Source organism: Notolabrus celidotus, chromosome 22 (assembly GCF_009762535.1).
Source record: "Notolabrus celidotus isolate fNotCel1 chromosome 22, fNotCel1.pri, whole genome shotgun sequence".
NCBI classification, from domain to species: Eukaryota; Metazoa; Chordata; class Actinopteri; order Labriformes; family Labridae; genus Notolabrus; species Notolabrus celidotus.
In genome coordinates this window covers 4,367,635-4,387,896 of record NC_048293.1, presented here as the reverse complement: position 1 = coordinate 4,387,896, position 20,262 = coordinate 4,367,635, and the positions used below count along the sequence as shown (strand labels likewise).

The 20,262-nt window shown below is 39.8% G+C and overlaps 1 protein-coding gene across 1 annotated transcript in view; it reads right to left on the bottom strand.

The window, feature by feature from the left end:
- Window positions 1–1,541: 1,541 nt before the first annotated feature.
- crip2 (cysteine-rich protein 2) overlaps window positions 1,542–20,262 on the bottom strand; it is a 31,832-nt gene continuing 13,111 nt past the window's right edge. The window contains exons 2-8 of the mRNA XM_034675560.1: window positions 13,052–13,146; window positions 6,634–6,691; window positions 5,242–5,373; window positions 4,163–4,231; window positions 3,939–4,033; window positions 3,141–3,198; window positions 1,542–2,845 (exon numbers count right to left, since the gene is read on the bottom strand). Coding sequence (XP_034531451.1) covers window positions 2,778–2,845; window positions 3,141–3,198; window positions 3,939–4,033; window positions 4,163–4,231; window positions 5,242–5,373; window positions 6,634–6,691; window positions 13,052–13,146 — 575 coding nt within the window. The 3' untranslated portion in view covers window positions 1,542–2,777. The remainder of the gene's footprint in view (window positions 2,846–3,140; window positions 3,199–3,938; window positions 4,034–4,162; window positions 4,232–5,241; window positions 5,374–6,633; window positions 6,692–13,051; window positions 13,147–20,262) is intronic.

Sequence of the window (20,262 nt, the reverse complement as noted above, 5' to 3'; positions counted from 1 at the left end):
GACACGCTGCAGGATTTGAGTCCCTCTCGGCGTAGTGTGTTACTGATGGTAGCCTTTGTTACTTTGGTCCCAGCTCTCTGCAGGTCATTCATCAGGTCCCTCCGTGTAGTTATTGGATTTTTGCTCACCGTTCTCATGATCATTTTGACTCCACGGGATGAGATCTTGCGTGGGGCCCCAGATCGAGGGAGATTATCAATGGTCTTGTATGTCTTCCATTTTCTTACAATTGCTCCCACAGTTGATTTATTCACACCAACCTGCTTGCCTATTGTAGATTCACTCTTCCCAGCCTGGTGCAGGTCCACAATTTTCTTCCTGGTGTCCTTGGACAGCTCTTTGGTCTTGGCCATGGTTGAGTTTGGAGTCTGAGTGTTTGAGGCTGTGGACAGGTGTCTTTTATACAGATAACCAGTTCAAACAGGTTCCATTAATACAGGTAACGAGTGGAGGACAGAAGAGCTTCTTAAAGAAGAAGTTACAGGTCTGTGAGAGCCAGAAATCTTGCTTGTTTGTGGGTGACCAAATACTTATTTTCCACCATAATTTACAAATAAATTCTTTAAAAATCCTACAATGTGATTTCCTGGATTTTTTTTCTCATTTTGTCTCTCATAGTTGAAGTGTACCTCTGATGAAAATTACAGACCTCTCTCATCTTTCTAAGTGGGAGAACTTGCAAAATTAGTGGCTGACTAAATACTTATTTGCCCCACTGTACATTAATTAAAAAAATACTAATACTAAGTTACTAAAAAATGTGCCCGTAAATGTCAGAAAACAAGAGTGGGGAGCAACAATTTGATATATAATTTACTGTGATTTTGAATTTATAGTTTGTGCTTGTTTAAAACAAAACAATTATCAGGACTTCTTTTCAGTTCTGTTGGAGCTTGCTTCACATCGGGGTCCTGCTCACCCTGTCAGGATTCTAATATGTACAACCCCTCATACTCATTATCCCTTACATAATAAATGGCTGATACCAATGAAGAATAAAAAACGTGGGTTATTCTTTCAGTGTACTTCAGTATAAGCTGTCAAAAGAGTAGAAATTTTGTATTTGCTCATTAGTATCTAATAAAAGTTGAAATATGTTCAATTTCTTTACTCCCAAAGTTGTAGCTGTTTTTCATCAAAGCCCAAAGAAATAATTATATTGCAGAAAAAATATGACCTAATTAATTTAGCTTTATTCCCTGCCTTGGAATATTTACACATTTTTATTTCTGTCTTTCTGATATCTTTCAGCAATTACAAAAAAATACCATTTAGCTATGAAACACCTGTTCAACACCTGACTACAATAATGAGGAACACCTCATATAAATGTATTCCTCACATGCAACACAGATTACATAACAGTGCTTTCTGTGAGTCATAAAACATGCTGCAGTAGTTATGTCTGCTCAGACTGACCTGAGATAACAAGCCGAGTGATTTATCCTGAGAAAACCTGATGAGCAGCAGGGATGGAGGAGTTTTTCAAATCCTCAACTGTTTCAAATCTTGAAAAAGAAAAGATGATGATGACACAGATGAATAGTTTCAGAAATATTTATTTAACTGGGATTAAAAAGACGAATGCAGCAGGGCTGAAGTGCAGCGATTCAGTTCTACAAACAGTGAGCCCTGCAGTGTCTACAAAGCCCTACGATGTACAACAGGTCATAAACATACACAGTAACAGTCTCACAATAATAATACTAGGATGCACATTCTGACTGAATGACTTGTCTGCAGTGTTTCTACGAGCTACGCTACGTTTCTGCTAAAATATAATACTTCAGATAGCACGTCATCTTTTCGGAAAAATAACAGCAGGGTTACTCATTTGAAAATATCAATAAAAATCTTGATCGTAGAGATTTGTACAGCTTATATTGCCATTTTTAACCTCCTTCATAATCAGCCCGTTAAAGGGTAGTAGTAGTACAATGTCTGTTGAAATGTAAAGGCCTTCAATTAGTCATAAATACATGTTACCCTCCCTTCCAAAACTTTACCCACATTCTACTCATTTTAAAAAAAATTGCAGTTTGTGTTATTCATTAGCAAATCATATCTCATTATCTAGACTTCTGACAGGTTATTTACAAACGCTCATAAGCAAAATAAACTCATGCTGATTTATAGATGTGCTGAGAGTCATGTAACAGTCGCCTGAGAGAACCAATTTCCCTCTTTTTTTCTCAACTTGAGGACATACTTTCACTTTTTTTGTCAGGAATGGTGTCAGGAATATGGCAATAGTAATAAACAGATTTTATTGGCAATGTGCTCCTGAGCAGCACCTGTGCGTGCAGCAGAAATCCCTCTCTGGTTTTCAACATGCTACAGCTAAACCCACAATGCACCTTTCCACACCTGAGAATGACTTTTCATCAGTTTGTTCAGGGTGCAAATTGAATTATAACACCTTTTATTTGTCTGTGGTGACATTTAACGTGTTCACGTACATTTATTATTAATGTGGAAAGAAGGTTGACATTATTTAAATGGTGGTTAATAGCTGTAGGGTTTTTTTTGTGAGGAATGCTAGATGTCTTTGAGGAAATACGTATAACACATGTTAAGATTTCAAATGATTCCTCATGGTGCTAGAAGCAGGTGATAAGAAGGGGAGAAGGATCCGGAGCAGGAGGCTGGTTGTCTCAGGTGTGATTGCACAGGTGAAGGGAGAGAGAGAGAAAAAACTGCTATGACTAATACTGTGGTCGATGTGGTCAGAGCTGTGTCGAGCAGAGGGATGAGGCTGAAGGGAGGGGGTCAAAGGTTCAGGGCTGGGTCACTGCACTGGGCTCCTTCTCATAGATGTAGCTGCCCACACCACCAGTGTTCACGCCTGGAAGAACCACAGGGACAGCAGCGGCAGGTGGTCAGAGGGTGGGAGGGGTAGCAGAGAGAGGGGAAAAAAAAAACAAGGTTCAACATGAGCAGGAGAGGTTGCAAAACATTTCCTGTACAGGCTCAAGGAGCTGCTGTTTTGTGTTGTTACGTTGTTATGATGAAATGACTCTTGGGTAATGAAAAACCGTCGAGTGCAGAGAGTGCATCATGGATCTAGTGCTCAGACAAACGACATTCTGTTTCAAGTGTAGCTGATAATCGGTGGGTTGACAGCACCCCCTAGCGGTTACCTTTGGGCCCGAAGAGGACAGCATAGCATGGTTTGTGGCAGTAGGGCTGGCTGTCATGCTGGAAGATAAAAAATATCAACATTAAAACCATGAAGGCAGAACTTTTCTGTCAGCAACTAAGTAAAGGAACTCAGGAAGAGGAAAAGTCTCTTCAGTAGTGGTGACAGGTTAAAAACACTGTTCTGTAAATCTTAATTCCTTTGACTCATTGAAGAGGATTTTTTTCAAATTCTTAATAATAAATAAATTAAAAGAATTGAGTACTTTTTTCTAAACACATTCTCTTATAGCTTTTTGATCTGTTTTTTTCTGTTGCATTTATGTGCATCACCTGCATATTGTTTATTTGTTTTGTGCTCATTGTACAACAACGGCTGTTCTAGGGACCAGTATTTAAAATAATGATCCACTAAAACATTTACCTGATATTTGTTATGTATAGCTACTCTCAGTTTGCATATTTAAACTTTATTTGTCTCAATAAAATAGATAAATAAATGAATAAATAAGAATATATTAAAATGAAATATAACACATAAATACAAATAAAATAAAATAAAACAGATTCATATATTGAATTAGAATAAAATAAATAATTATAATACATAAATTAATGAATAAAATAAAATAAATAAAATGATTCATTTTTATTATTTTTTTTAATTCCCTTTGGTTCATCTTTAGTTTTTTTATCTTTTTGTTTTCATCAGAACAATCAGAGAAAACATTACAATGGTCATTGAAAAAGCTCAGGTCAAAACTGCCTGTAGTCCCTTCAGTATTTCTTCTCTGTCTCACCTCTGCGTGGCTGCCAGGAGCCAGAGTCTTGCTGCACCTCTCACAGCGCAGACAAGGTCGATGCCAGTCTTTCCCCAGTGATGTCACCTTCTCAGCTTTTGTGACACACACACACACACAAACACACACAGATACACACACTTGTGAGACTTCATGGCAACCCCTTTGCACGTTCACACCTTTTTCCCCTTCACTTTGTTTCCTGGAAGTGTGGAACTACTTACCAAAATACACCTTCTTGTTGCATCGGGGACACAGGTTGGCCTCTCCGGAAAAAGTGGTGATGCTGCCAGCTGTCGACACAGAGCGACACGTTTATATACTGGAAATGTTAAAGTATAGCACCAGGAATGTTCCAATAAATGACCAACAGTGTTCCCAGGATGTTGTAAAACCCAGAGCACTTACCAAACATCCTTTTTTATGTTGTAGAGCGAAAGTTGCAAATTTATAAAACACTTAATTTCAAACAATCTACGCCTTCTTATGAAGACAATCATGTGAGTGAGTCAGTGGTTGTTTGGGTTATGTGTACTGCACTGACATGAACTGCAGGTGGCACCAAAATGCAAAAGTGCTAGTGTTGTATTATTTTGGTATAAAACAACATTCTCATCAAACATTCTCCCACATTTTCACCAAAAACAAACAAAGCAGGCTCTCAGAATCTGTCCCATGTCAAGCACTAACATACAAAAACTCAAAATGAACATGTTTCTATTGTGTGAAACTGAAACATGATGGAGGGAGTCCTGACCTCCTGAGAATCAATACAACATCAAAGATAAAAAGGCTGTACTTTTTCTGCATTGACTATAATACTAGAGTTTTTTTCATTTCTCTTCTCTTGTTGTTTGATTATATAAAGAGATTTGTCAAACATATTTTAGGACTGTAGGTCAGTTTTTATCAGCCGGCAGCAAATTGAAGAATTTGGTTCCAGAAAGTGAATCAAAATCCCAAATAATTCACTTTTTTGGCTCGCACATCCAAATGAGTGGCAAACAGCCACGTACTGAAAACTGCACAGCGTCCACAAATTGACTGAAAACATCCATTTGTTTCTGCTGACTGGGACTTCCAGAGACAAACACGCCTGATTTGACATTTGGGAGAAAATCCTTCCAAAGTCCCAGAAGACTTTAGCGTATTGATGTCCTTATCACTGAGTCAGCAGCAGTTTTCCCTCCGACTGGCAGCTTACACACCAAAATCGTAAGGCACAAACGCCAAAATGAAGTCACTTCTCCCCGTTTAACTCATTACAACACACAGAAAGAGTGCTCTCAGGTTTCTCATGTACCTTTGGATGCTGGTTTGGGCGCAAACACTTTCTTCTCTTCAGTTTTGGAGGCTGAATCCACAGCGGTGGAAGGCGAGTTGTTGTTGGCTGGAGTGTCGTATATGTAGGAGCCGGCTCCACCGATGTTCACACCTGAAAGAGGGACGAGAGAAGAAGAGGTAAAACACAAGGGACTGCAAGGAAAGAGGAGGAAATATCAATAAGGTTATACCACTGAAATCTACACTAAAAGAAAGCGGAAAGCCAAATAAGTACTTATTCAATAAAAAATGCCAATTCAAATATTTTAACCAATACAAAAAAGCTTAAATTAAGAAAATATATAATTAAAATGAAACAAATTAACTTTCAGAATTACTGGTCATCTAATGACACATTTGTTGAGACTTTTTTTTTTTTTTTAATTGACAATAATTAAGAGCTCTTATTGATTTTCAGGGTTCCCACTCTTTTCCAGAGATCATTTTCCAGGACATTTCCAGGACATTTTCAGTGATGATCAAGTTGGTATGACAGTCTAAATTGAGTTCCTAATTTAGTTCCTAAATAGTCTAATATGTTCCTCTCAGTGGAAGTCTACATTGAAAGACATGTAGTCTATGGCCATCAATGAAATCATCTCTTACATGCTTAAAAATGATGGCAAATTAATTATAGAATAATGCAACCACTGATGTACAGCACTTCACTTTATTACTGCAACCAAGTAACAATAAGATAAGAGATTCCTTTTATGGCCAACTCTCATCTCAGCTTTCTCTTTTCTCAAAAAAATATAAAATGAGCTAAGTAAAAAACAAAAGAGCCATCAAAGGAATTTGGAAGCTGCCTTACTGAAATAAATAAATAATGATAATAATGAGAGGATCAGTGCATAAACTGACCTAAATAGAACTGAATGACAAAAATGGCCACAAATGTTGAATGTGGATGTGTTTTTTTTTTAAACCTTGTCAGGTTGCATGCAGTCATGTTGGAATAATTTTCAAGGACTATATGTGATTTTTGACCTTTTCTCCCATTTTCCAGGTGTTTTCCAGTACTGGAAAACTGGTCAACTGTTTTCCAGGTTTTCCAGGACTCGTGGGAACCCTGATTTTCCCATGCATTTATTTATTATTATTTATTTTTCATTTATAATGGATTTATTTTATTTTTTTTAATTAAAAATGTTTTTAATTTGAAACATGAAAATTATATATTCTTTTTCAGTTTAAATGGACTCAAATATTTACAACAAACAATATTGACATCAAAAACAACATATTTAGTCAGTATACAATAAAGGGGCATCAAAAATGTTTATTTAAGATGCTTAAGGAGAACGCATTGAATTTAATAACACAATATTATTCAAATTCTTCGTGTTGGAAATAAAGCTTTGTACTTCACCTTTTGGCCCAAAGAGGGCAGCGTAGCACGGTTTGTGGCAGTAGGGCCTTCCATCGTGCTGTGGACAAGACACAAAAACACCATGACACACAGACACAACAAACCGACTCAATAGGCACTAAAAGGATTTTAAAACACCACTGACACAAACTGAGACATGTGGTGAGAGTCCTATTTCCCACGCTTTTTTTTATGACATCATTTATTTTGGGTATGATGGGTTTTGTGGTTGGAAGACGGGATTAAGTCCAAAAAGGGAGAAAAGCCATTATTTTCCATCTCAACACACAACGATGACACCAGCTGTATCCTGGACACAATACTCCGGGTCACACTTCACTACGACTGTGTGTCCACACACACACACACATGACCGACTGACACTTGAGGTTCAGAAGAGCCGCTCTCAGACATAGATGGCCTGTCGCTGATGCATGCTGGGAATGTGATGCTGCTTTCAAGAGCATGTGATCAGGTTTGGGATCAGGGCTGAGGGTCAGGGTGTCCACTGGTCCAGAGCCCGATGCCCATAGAAGAGAAGAATGAAGCGAATGCGGCAGGCGAGACGCCAGGTCCAGGGAGGTAAGGAAAAAAACGAAGGGACAAACTACCCACAATCCCTTGTGCTTGGCCACATGAGCTCAGGAGATGCTGTGACAGAAAAAAGGATTCTTCTCTCACCTTTAATAATGCATTAACTGAGACGGGATCAACTGTTGAAGCAGCCGCGCATCCCTTTCACACTCCCTGCTTGACATTTATGAGATCCGTGAAGGTCCGGACGCTGATGCCAAGCTGTGACTAAGCACTGATGGCTTTCTCAGGACACACACACACACACACACACACACACATACATACACAGGGCTTCTTTGTAAAGTGAACTGAACGCTCTGTGAACAGTCGGCTGTACAGTTACTCTGAAGGAGAGAGAGACCCTAAAAATGGATTATCCATCGCTCCACAGCCCACTCTCTTCCCACATCCTCGCTCTGAAATCTGTCTTCTCCATCTATACGTCTTTCTTTTCTTTCCTCCTCCAGAGCTCTTTTCCTGACTGCTTTAACTTTCTTCCTCTGTTTACAGGAACCAGGATGGAGATAAATTAACTTTGAACGCTTGCTTGTTTTTGTTGTGCTTTTAACATCTTTTATTTACAGCTGAGTCTCTACATTTTTTAGCGAGAAGCTGATTTCAGAAACAGGCTGTGCAGACATGATATCATTACGCAAGTGCCTGGTGTTGTGCATGTTCTAGGACGGTGGTTTCCAAACATTCAGGATTGTGACTAGTCTGGCACAACATGAGGAACACTGGTGATGTGTGATTAAGCTCAATATTGTTATGATGACCTGACATGTGATAAAACCACAAAGAGTGCCTCTTAGCTTTAATGCTAAAGTTTCCAAGTCTTTCGTCATGTGTGTCAGCTGAATCTAAAATAACTCCTGATACTAACATCTTCTCTCCCTCTTCAGTCATTGTGCAAGCTAACTTCCTCACCACTACCAAATGCACAACAATGAATCTGAGGATAGCTGGCGGCTAGCCGAGGCTCCGTCTTATTTGCCAAATGGAGCAAACGCATGATGCATGTGTTAATAAGGCTGAATTTAATTGCATAAATGTGCCCGTGCAGAGTGTGAAGACAAAGGTTGAGAGCATGTAATGTTTCTTTTTTTATCATTTGACGTGTCGTCGACAGTCTTGTGTAATGTGTGTTGGAGGTCATATCAGAAATATCTTGTTATAGCCGAGATGGGAAATTTACTTCATGGTTTTAATTTAACAGAAAACGTTATCTTTTTAAATAAAATATGTATTTAGAATGTTTTCTTTTGGGTAAGAAGTTGTAATAAAACTCAAAATATGTGACCAAAACAACAAAATGTTAATATTAGCAAAAATGTATTAACTTGGGAAAGCATTCATTCCCTTCTATAGTCAAAAAAAGCCCAAATTTAGTGTCACAAGGCAATATTTGAAGCTATAAAGAAGCATCAGATAGTACACTTTCTTTATAGATTGATTTGAAGAGATGGAGAATGAGCAACTGAATCTTGGGAACAGAAAATGTCAACTTTAAGTCAACTTGTAGCTGCTCTAAAGCTCTTTTACTTCACTCTAGCCTCTTGAACAATAAGGGTATGTAAGGGCCTGCGTCCACTAAAAGTGTTTAGGGCTGGCACTTCTTATTTTCTATTAAAAACCAATGCAATTTATCATCCTCAGGGCTCAGCTATGATTTGTCACTGTGCTTTCAAAAATATATTAACTTGGGAAAGTATTAATTCCCTTCCACAGTCAAAAAAGGTCCAAATTTAGTGTCATGAGGCAACATTTTAAGCTATAAAGAAGCATCAGTTTGTAATATTTCTATTTATAGATTGATTTATGGATGGAGAATGAAAACCTAATCCTGGGAACAGAATTTTTTTTAACTTGAAGTCAATTTATAGCCGTTCTAAAAGCTCTTTTACTTCACTCTAGCCTCATGAGCAAATAAGGGTCTGTAAGGGCCTGTGTCCACTAATAGCATTTCGGGCTGGCAGTTCTGATTTTCTATACAAAAACAATGCAGGTCACCATCCTCAGGTCTATGATTGTCACTGTGCTTTCAATGCACTCATTTGAAACTGGTTCAACATTTGGAACAACCACTGTACAACTGTATTTGTATCACACTTTCTCTAGTCTTCGGACCTCTCAAAGAACATTTACATTACATGTCACATTCACACATTCATACACTGATGCAAGAGGCTGCCATGTAAAGCTCCTCACAGAAATACTCTGAAAATCCACCAGGTTTAGATTGACGAGTGGAGATAAAGTTTGAGTGCGGTGTCTGTATTCTGTCACAAGAAAACACTTGTGCCATTTCTGACCCAAACTGTGCTAATCTTGTGCTATGGGTAAATACTCTCCTGATCTTTTGGGGTCAAATTCAACTTGACACTTTGTCTTTTTAAGCTCAGCAGCCACAACAGTTCACAGAGGGCCTCATCCGTCCCTCCTTTTAAAGAAGCCTCAAGTGAGTGCAGCTCAGAGGGTCAGAACCTTTACATACCAGGCCTGTGATGAAATCAAACATCCTTCCCGACCGAACCGCAGTCCCTTAAGTTTACATGCTTCAATTTTTTACATATCATCTCTCACCCTCACTCTTGTTTCCATGACGATGATCAAGTATTGAGTAGTTTTTTGCCTACTAAAGTTGACATGGCGCTGCAGCCTGAGGCAGAATTTGGATGCTGTGCGTGGTGAGAGATTATAAAGGGCGGGAGAAGAGGATGGTGGGCCTCAGAGACTGTGCGACTATATTACTGTAATCATGCAGAGATTAAACGGCAGAGGAGCATCCTTTGAGGTCTGCAGGGAAATTGCTATTGTGTTCACAAAGACGCTGAGATCACATCCCCTTTGTGTTGAGAGCCAGAGACTCGGAGAGGTGATATTTACTGATGCACAGGGAGCGCGAGAGGGTGAGAACTGCACCGTTGGCTGGGTCATGAAAGGCAAGAGAAAGAGAGGCATGATAAGAAAATCCCCGGGGTGGAGGTGCCAGATAGTGAGCAGCACGCACAGTAAGGGGAAATCTTGAGCCGTGATAGACTGTGGTGTGATTATGTAACAGACAGAGGAAGAGAGACAACTTTTCCTGTTACCCTAAGGGGGGTTAAAAACCCCACAAGGACGACTCAAACTGACAGACACAACCAGAATCACAACAAGGCAGGGAAAAGGCATGTACTCAGCAATTTCCTGTACTAACGCACAAGATCTGTGATGGAAATGAAAGGAAAGAACATTATATCTTTCCTTACTAAAAACATTCGGATAAGACCTTCTGCCAGTCTAAAGGCCAGGTCACACAAGCTCTTAAAATGGCAAAGCTGCATCAGTTAGTTCACTTTAACCTCTGACATTTTGCAAAAGTAACTGCACCAATCAATCAATAGCAAGTGGTTTCAATTGACCACATTCACACTGTGGCTATTTTCCTCTGATGTCATGCTCAAACTGCCTGAACGACTTGACTCACAATGCTTGGTTCACTGTACTTTTGAAAAAATGTTTTTAATGTGAAAGGAACCCAGTTTATGTTCAAGCTTAGACCACCAGACTCTAATAAATGGATCCTTGAGTCTAGGTGGATGTCTGTGCTGAATTTTAGTATATTCCCTCCAGGATATTTCCTTTGCAATAATGGGCTGAATGGATGGACGAACTCAGTTCAGCATAGAGAACCTCCAAAAATTGTGCCTAGAAACAAGCCCTGCATGGAATCCCCGCTGCATCAACTATCTTTAACCCTTATATCAAGAACAATGCGGGTCTTGACCGGTAACCAGTGAAGCTGCTGGTTACCGGTCAAGACCCGCATGGATTTCAAGATCCTGCTCCTCACCTTTAAGGCCCTCCATAACCTCGCTCCTCCATACCTCTCTGAACTTCTGCACATCAACACACCCAGCCGCACTCTCAGGTCTTTGTCTTCGATTCACCACACTACACCAGCCGCCCGCTTAACCACCATGGGGTCCAGAGCCTTCAGCCGGTCTGCCCCCCGCATCTGGAACTCCCTCCCACCAGACATCAGTAACATCCACTCTCTTTCCATTTTCAAATCACATCTCAAGACACATCTTTTTAAACTGTCATATTCACCCTGATTACACCTCTTCATTGCACCTTATCGTATCCTGTTAATTATATCTGTTTTTATTAATTGCACTCTATCATGCCTTGTTGATTTTATCAGCTTAATTTTCATATTGTTCTTTTTGGACTCTGCCCTGTACGATGACCTTGGGTGCTGAGAAAGGTGCCTTTTAAATAAAATGCATTATTATTATTATTATTATTATTATTATTATTATTATTATTATTATTAACACTGGCGTCCACTATATATCAAATAGTAATGAATAAAACCTATTCACGAAACTTGTGTTGTGTTACTACATTACCAAATTACTAAAGCACTGACACAACCCAGTGTTCCTCTACAGCTAATACACACTGGTGGACATGTTTCATAGAGGATATACTCTCGAGACCTATCAATAAGTCAATACACAACCAGGCAGCTCTGGCTTCCCCCTTTTGGATTTCACACCAGCCGTCAATAAACTACAAAAAATGGCGTGAAGTTTTTGACCTCTGACCCTGAATGAAAACAAAATAACTTCCTAGAATAGATCCGCATTCACAGAGAAAGGCCCGTAAAGTCAATTCAGAAAGCATAACGAGCCATTTGGTGGACACTTTTAGCCATAGTGCTTCTCAGCATCACTGAGCGCAAACAATGACAGCATGAATGGTCTCAGTGGGAAGTGAGCTCCCACCCCCAGAGGCAATGTTAGTGACCTGCTAAATGCACGCGGCTATGTGGGCTACAAATAGTCCATATCACTGCCCCACTTTTCAAGTTCAAACACAGACAGGAGCTGTGGTGTTCCTTTGGAGTGTCACCGGTGATTCACGTTGTTATAAGGTAGACTTACAGTCATCTAGAGGATACGTGTTTGAACTACTGATGTGCCTTAAAGCAAGACATCAGACCTGTAAATCACTGCTGGATAAACCTCTTGGATCCTTTGTTGGATAAAAAAGCAATTCAATGATGCTTACTCGGGAAACTGAGAGCATTTTTTAACTGGTTTTTGATACTGTATGGACAAAACAGCAAATTCATCAAAAGGGAAATAGTAATGGGGACACTGCAGTTAATGCAGATTAAAACAACTTTATGTTGATGATGCAAATGTTTGTAAAAAGTAAAAGTTAAATTATTAGAATGTAACTCTTAAAATCATGCCAAACTAAAGGAACAAGCAGGAAATTGAACTTAGAAATTATTACAGAATGGCTCTTTTATCAATGTTAATTTATCATGTACAGATATACTGTACAGTTTTTGGAATATTTAACCAATGCATTCATAAGTTAGATCAAAATGGTCTTAATGTGATTAAATTACCATAGTGGAGCTAAACTTTAGTTCTTTGAATTCTTCAGTTGTTTGATAAAGAAGTGTCTTTTCTTTTTTCAAACCAATCAGATTTTTCATGCTGGATCTGTTTGTTCGAGGCAGCTGTGAGGAAGTTTCATTTTGGTCAACCCATGTGGACTAAGTGGAACATCCTGGACTAGCTGATCTGGTCGTGTGCATACATGTGTAGTCTTGGCTTGAAAAAAAGTCTTATCTAGCTACTTCTAAATTGTCTCAGATACTCACAGCAAAAAGTTTCATATAAATGTGATGAAAATTGATTTTCAGTCTTAACACAAACACTTCATCTTTTTGCTTTGAAGCTCATAAAGGCACCATAATCAATCTGAGTCTGCTTATTAAACCATTTGAAAGTGCAAATGTGTGTGTCTGTTTTGTTACTGGTGGAGTCTGACTGACCTCAGCGTGGCCTCCAGCATTCAGCAGCTTGTTGCAGCGGTCACACTTGAGACACAACTTGTGCCAGTCCTTCCCCAGCGATGACACCTTTTCAGCTGCACATGAAAGACAAAAGACAGAGACAGAAAGACGAGAGTTAGCGCAAGCATCCACATAAAGCGGCGTTTATCTTTATTACTGCAAACAACAGCCTTTATTTCTCCTCCTAATGATTCAGGCTTTGTGTTAGAATGTCTCGTTCAATCAGTCATCACAGAGAGAAATGACGTCCCTCATTGCTTCACTCTCCAGAATAAAGATCAGCTTGTCCTGTGTCTCCGGGGCTGCTGTGCCCTCGGGAAAACCCTGTGCCAACTATGTGATTGTTTTCTGAGGGGGCGGGGCTTTAGCGGTCGTGGGGGGATACTGGGAAAGCCTGTGTACCACACAGGATGCTGCGGTGATGTCATATAGTAGTGGACAGAAAGTGGCGTGAGTCCTAGTCCAGCTGGAGCAGCGGGGGGTGCCCGCATCTAACCCAAATCCTTTGTGTTAACCCTCCAAATATACACACACCCCTCCCCCAGTTTACAGTATACCCATCCTGCTGCAGACAGCCCTTCAACCCCATTTCCGTGCCCCTTTTTTCTCCTCACTCCCAGACTGCCCGCCCCTCCAGACAAGCAAGGGACCCTAATTATACCCTTTCCAATAATAAATCCCTGCTGCTCACACACAATGGGCCCTAAGGAGTCGTGCAGGCAGCAGAGGAAACACCTTCTCTTATCAAGGCAGGGCACAAATGGCAGGAAACTCAAGTCTGTTTCCTACATACCCTGGGTCAAAAACATACTCAAACACAGGCACATACGCACAATGCGTAACGTATATGCAGACGACTACTTCCTTCTATGTTTCCTTGTTTTAGCTGCTTCCCCACTTGTACTGTAACCAATAAAAGTGCAGTCAAATTCCCACGACAGCGTCATGTGAGGAAGCAAATTAAATCTTTAAGAGATGTAAGAGTCAGGCGTCGAAGAGCATCCAAAAACCCGTGAAAAGGAATAAAACAAACTTCATTTGAACATCACAAATGGTTAACAAAAAAGCTTCTTTTATCAATATATATTTTGTTTGACTACAATAAAGTGCACAAGTTTTAGAGGGAACATACTTCTCTTTGTCAGCACAAACGTATCAGACTTTTCAAACCAACAACTCTTTTTGCTTCAAACATTCACAACTGAAGGATAACTAAGTTGCTGATTAGGTACGATTAAAGAAACAGCCTTCTGACACTAAGGTGTACATCTTTTGGGGGTTTTTCCATTAACTGATATGTTTTCCTTTAACTGATGCTTTGATGAACGTTACAGAAACGATCAGGAGGTTTGTGTTTTCTCCACAATCAGTTTACCCGTTAGCTCTCTCTTTCAATTACAACATTCAGACTAATTGGAAACAACAAGGCCTCAGAGAATACCATGGGATGTAGGGTGAGGGAGGGAGGATAAGGGAGAGGGGGAGACCTCCCATGAGCACTTGAGAGCAGAGGAATGCTGACTTGGATGAAAAACACTCCCGGAACTGTTCAATCACTCTTAAAAGGTCCAGTTATTTGAGGTAGAGGGTCCATGATAAATCACTCTTAAATCAATAATCTGCACTTCAATCAGAGGATGGTCACAACACCTCCAGACACCAACAGTAGAATTAAACAAATTAAATAAAATGGATTAGTGTGTTCTGTTCTTATTAGCTGTCTAACTGAGTTTAACATCAACCATTAACAATAAGCACAGTTCAAATGTATCTGACACAACAACTCAACGTTCCCATGAAACTCTACAGCAGAGTGTTTGTTTTGACATGATGACTCGTCTCCTTTAAGATGGAAACTAAAGAAGAATCTCAAATACTGAATGGCATCTAGATTGGGCTGAAAGTGAGAATACTCAAACCAAAACAGTGACTTTGTTGTTGTCGTTCGGCCAGATATTTGCCAAAAGGTGACAAGTCATGATGGGTAGCAAAAAACTAAAGCATGTATTATAATGATTTATGTCATTTATAGCAGTGTTTCTCAACTGGTGGGTCGTGACCCAAAAGTGGGTCGCGGACTCATTTTGAGTGGGTCGCGGGCCTTTGGCTGGGAAAAAAAAGTAAATAAAAATTCCTGTGCTTTTATTTTGAAGGGTATTTTTTTAAGCGGAGTGCCGTCTATTCACACTCCAGGACAGCAGGTGGTGATAATGCCCTGTAATGCTAAGTGACGCTGTGCATTTTACAGAGTAGAAGAAGAAAATCAAAGTATGTTTTTTTCTTATGGGAAATAAGCATGGCTAAACGCAAATAATTCAGTGACTACATTAAATATGGACTTTATCATATTGATAATAAAGGATGACAAAAACCTCAGTGTGTTGTGTGCACCGAGGTGTCGGCAAGTGAAAGTATGATGCCATCAAAATTTGAGTTGCGGCTTATCGCTAAGGAGTGATGGTGGGTCCCGAAGCCAGACAAGTTGAGAACCACTGATTTATAGTTTATAGTTGAGTCCACAAACATGCTCACCAGGTTGATGGGTCACTCTAAATTGCCCGTTGGTGTGTGCATGAATGGTTGTCTGTCTATACATGTTGACCCTGTGATAGACTAGTGATCTGTCCAGAGTGTACCCTGCCTTGTGCCCAATGGCAGCTGGGATAAGCTCCAGCCTCCTGTGAACCAAAAAGATGAGAGCAGTAAAGATAATGGATGGATGGTTCTTTAGATTCTTTCGCCGCCTTCATCTCTTCACTCTAACATCTTTATTACTATAGGCCCAAAATGCTGGTTATATGTAGTGTATAAGCTGTAGAGCAGCTACTAGTCGGCTGCAGCTCAGGTTAACTTCTGCTGCCATAGTGCTTTAATGCTCTACTACCTGGATGTAAACGAGCACTGGTATACCGTGGAGTGGTTTGGCAGTATTTTGATTGAGAAATGGAGTTGATGTTTTATGTGGGCTGTGTTGGTGTAAACTGGCATATAACCACTCAACCGGAGTGATGTGTAACCAGCAAAGGCATGGAAGTCAGCTAACTTCTTGCTACATGAAAAGCACTGTAAAATGGGACATTGCTTTGAGAGCCAAATAGTTACAAGCAAGCAGTTCAACTTATTTTATTTGTTGATAAAACTTCAAGCAAAGTAGGAAAACATGGATTTCTCTCAGTAAATTTTGCATTTCAATTTTTTCTAAGTAAGACAGCAAACCTCCAAAAACTTTCAGAGAAATTTTAAAGAGATTATAAATGGAACCAGCGGGGTTTAAGCTGCCTCCTTTTGAGTGCAAGTGAGTGTGATTTATTTCCTCCTAAATCTGAGGATACCCATAAACTTCCTGACACCTCCAGAGTGTTAAGAATACAACCAGTGTGTCTTCAATGTGCTATGTTTAGTGTGTCCCTGTCAGTGACTGACTCATGCATGCACACACCTCCAGACAGGTTTGAATGAAACCAGACGTCAGAGTCTTGCCAGTACATCCTCATTCCTGTGTGTGTGATTCTGCCTGGGTGCGGTGACAAAGTCCACTCTTTAACAGCTCGCTGTTTTAAAGGACTGCTGTTATTGTAAGAGGGGTGAGCCTGTCTGTGTGTATTATGTGTTGTTGGAGTTATAGAGTGGGGGGGAGGTGGAGGGGGATCCGCTCCTGGCCCAGATGTTTATATCCCCAGCTTCAAGCCTCTATCCCTATTATCCTTTATATATCCCCAGCCTCTAAAATAAAGCCAGAAAATGTGCACTTAAGTTGACATTTTGTTAAAAAAAATACATCAAAAAGCAAACAGAAATAAAATTGATGTAAAGGTTGCACCAATGTACTGATAGACAGAACTCCGTCTCCAAAAATAGCTGTCGTGTGGGCACGAATGATGCAGCTGAAGTGCCACCAAGTCCTCCTGTACCTCATTATGGCAACAACCCCAGGGTAAACGCACCCACTCGTGTAAACAAACAAGCTCCCGTTTGCAGGAAGGTCTCTCCGGAAATTCACTTCTACATTGTCAACATCAATGAGGATGTGCCAAATCCTTTTTAGTTAATCTGTTTTCTCTCGCGACAGTCTGCAATTTCCTCTCACTGAAAAGCAGACAACAAAAGATTCCTCTGTGATTGGACGTAAACAGTGGGACAGCTTTGGGAAATCCCTGTTGAAGAGTTAAATTACATGTTACCTGACATTTGTGTCTGGTTTTGTTGCCTTTCCTTTCAAATATACTGTTTACAGTGTTGAAGTGTGAAAGCTGAAGGCAAATGTAGTTGTTCAGAGCATTTCAAAAATTAGCTTAAAGGCCCTGTGAGGAGTTTTGAACCTTCTGAGAAACAGACTGAAAATGATACTGATGCCTCTTTATGACCTTTAATAACAAACAAGTCCATCAGCAGCAACACTGACACCTTCTCTGTTGTCATTTTTAATGCCTGAAACCACCCTGAGGGGGTAGGTGTCAGACCAGATGATGGACATCTTGCTTCAGAAACAGACTTCATTTGACTGTTTTCATGGAAAATAATCGCATGGCCTGATAAAGTTGACTGTTGAACACAACAGGACGAGGCTTTTGTTGAAAACACTACTTTTGTATGTACAGGACAAGAGATAAGAGGTATTACTTTGTCCACAAGGGGGGCACCAGAATTGATACAAAACAAAAGTTCCTCACAGCAGCTTTAAAGTGCTAAAAGTTTTTCTGTAAACACCAAAAGAAGCTGAACTAAAGGTTAAAAGGTGAAAACAAGTGTCTCTTCAGGGTAGTAGAAAATAGTTACCAAGTCTGTAAATGTGTAATCTGATTTAACTGATGTAGGTTACCTGTTACCTGTCAGTTTCACTATCCCTCCATTCTTTGACTGGGAACATTTTACAATCCCTCTGAGCTACATAAAACAACAAACCCCAAACTACATACTGAAAACCACAAGTTTTGAAGCAGATTAAATCCCTGCAATAACGCTTGCCTTATGTTTTTTTTGTCCGTAAGACCCATAACCTAAATCTTTTAATATTTTATGTGGTGTTTTAAAGGGGGGATTTAGTTATTTTAATTCCAGGGCTTACCACCCTACGTGCAAACGTTCCACCAAAACTGGTTCCCTCCAAACACACATTTAAGAGGGTACCTCTGCTGCATCACAAGCTTAGCACTGTCCAAGATTACTGTGATTGGTCTCGGGTAACACAAAAAAAACTTGAGTTTTTTCCTCCTTAATTTGGAGCTGAGATTCCTCAGCTAGCCCTTTCTCCAGTGTGATGTCGAATAGTGCAAGACTGACAGATGTGTTAACTGTAAACCAGTTTGAATGTCATGTTAGGTGTAAAAATGTGAGAAAAAGTGAAACTGAAATAATCAGAGATGAAAGCAGCTGAAGTGTCAATTGAAATGTAAACGATGAAACAATAAAATACTTGAGTTGAGATAGAAGCGCCAGGTGCTGCTGAGCTGTAAACAATGTCATTAGCTACGTTGGAGTTTACACTCTTTGAAGTGTCTTTGAAGTTTATACATGAAAGCATTTGAAGTTTGTTTTAACTTGCAAAGAATGTTTTTCCAAGTTTGTTTGTGGACATAATGAAGAACAAAACTGAGAGTTAAAGATGAAGAGATAAAAGTGGGCTGTAAACTGTATCTAGAGCAAGAGATGAACATAATCTCAGCATGTGTTAACCATAAAACCATTGACTGTGTTTAATTGTAAGTGATGAAATGTTAAACTGCAATTGAAACTGTAACAAAATAACAATCTTGGTCAGTTTAGGTTTAACTGTATATAATGAGAGTATTCAATTCTTGTTTTTTAAGTTGAATCACTGGAAAGGTTTGAAGTAGGGATGTGCATGTTAAGTCAGCTAACGTGGATCATCACCATCGCTAGTCAGCACTAGAATTACAAATCACAAATTACAGTCAAATGAATGATAAACAATTGTTTTATTACTGTAGTCCAAAAATGTTTTTCATATGTTATAATCTAAGCTGTAGCCAAGCCACCTGCCATTGTCCGGGCCTATAGCCCCAGTCGCTGCCAATGGTAACTGCCATAATGCTATCATGCTCTACTACAAGCACAGGTGACAGATGGCATTTGTGTGGTACAGCTTGGCATTATTTTAAAGCTCCTGTGAGGAGATTTTTGGCTGCTTGAGAAACAGATTGAACCTCATGGTGATGCCTCTATCTGACTTACAAAGGCTATCAAGAATGATTGATAATTTCTATACTGTACTTTTCAATGGCTGAAACAGCTGGCGGGGGGGGTAGGTTCAAGTCCAAGTGATTGACTGCACTCTACCAAAACAATCTGTAAATGTTCCAATGAGTAATATGTGACTGTAAAAATAAAGCAGAGGGAGATAGAAAAAAACAAAACACTTCCTACATATGTACAGGACTAAATCAGCTGAGATGAGAGGTAGAGCTTTAAAATGTTGCAATATCAAGAATTCTGGACAATTTGGGTGTTGTAGAGGTCTAGGGTGCCTCTGAATTTGTTGGATACTTCATGTTAATGTCAGAAAATTCATCTGATCTCCCCCCTCCCCCCCAAAAAATTGAAGAACAATCCTTATTTTAATTTCTGACTGGCTAACCGTGTAACTGCAGAAACACTGAGCTCCCGACAGGTTAAAGGTCATGATCAGAACCATATGATACCTGCACTAGTGTAAGCTGCTTAACTTCATTTGTAAATTCCTGCTCTAAGCTCTTCCGTCTGCTTGTGTGCTCTCTGATTGCATTGTCAATATGGTTTAAATCACAGAGACAGCCTGCTGATGACTCCTCTTCTCACTGATTCAGCCTCAGTGCTTACAAGTGCTCACTTTCACTGATGTTGCTGAACATTAATCACAGGGAAGGAGGCACAACTCAACGTGCTTGAAAGTGTTTGTGTGATTATGAAGAGGCTCGTTCCTGCAAGTCAGTCAACTTGCGCTACAAACACTGCTGTTAGAGCTTGTAAGCTATGGAAACACATTAGCACTGTATTATGTAAATGGGGTTGCAGGAACTGTTCAGAGCACCAACCTGACATGCCTAAACACAACCTCAGCTTAGGCACTCTTACCACTTAGGAACACTAAAACTGGGGAGCCAGGAAATGACCAAACAGGCTCAAAAGTAACAAAATTGATTTCACGCCTAACATTACAACAATGTCAACGCTACCACTGGAGTGACATTAAG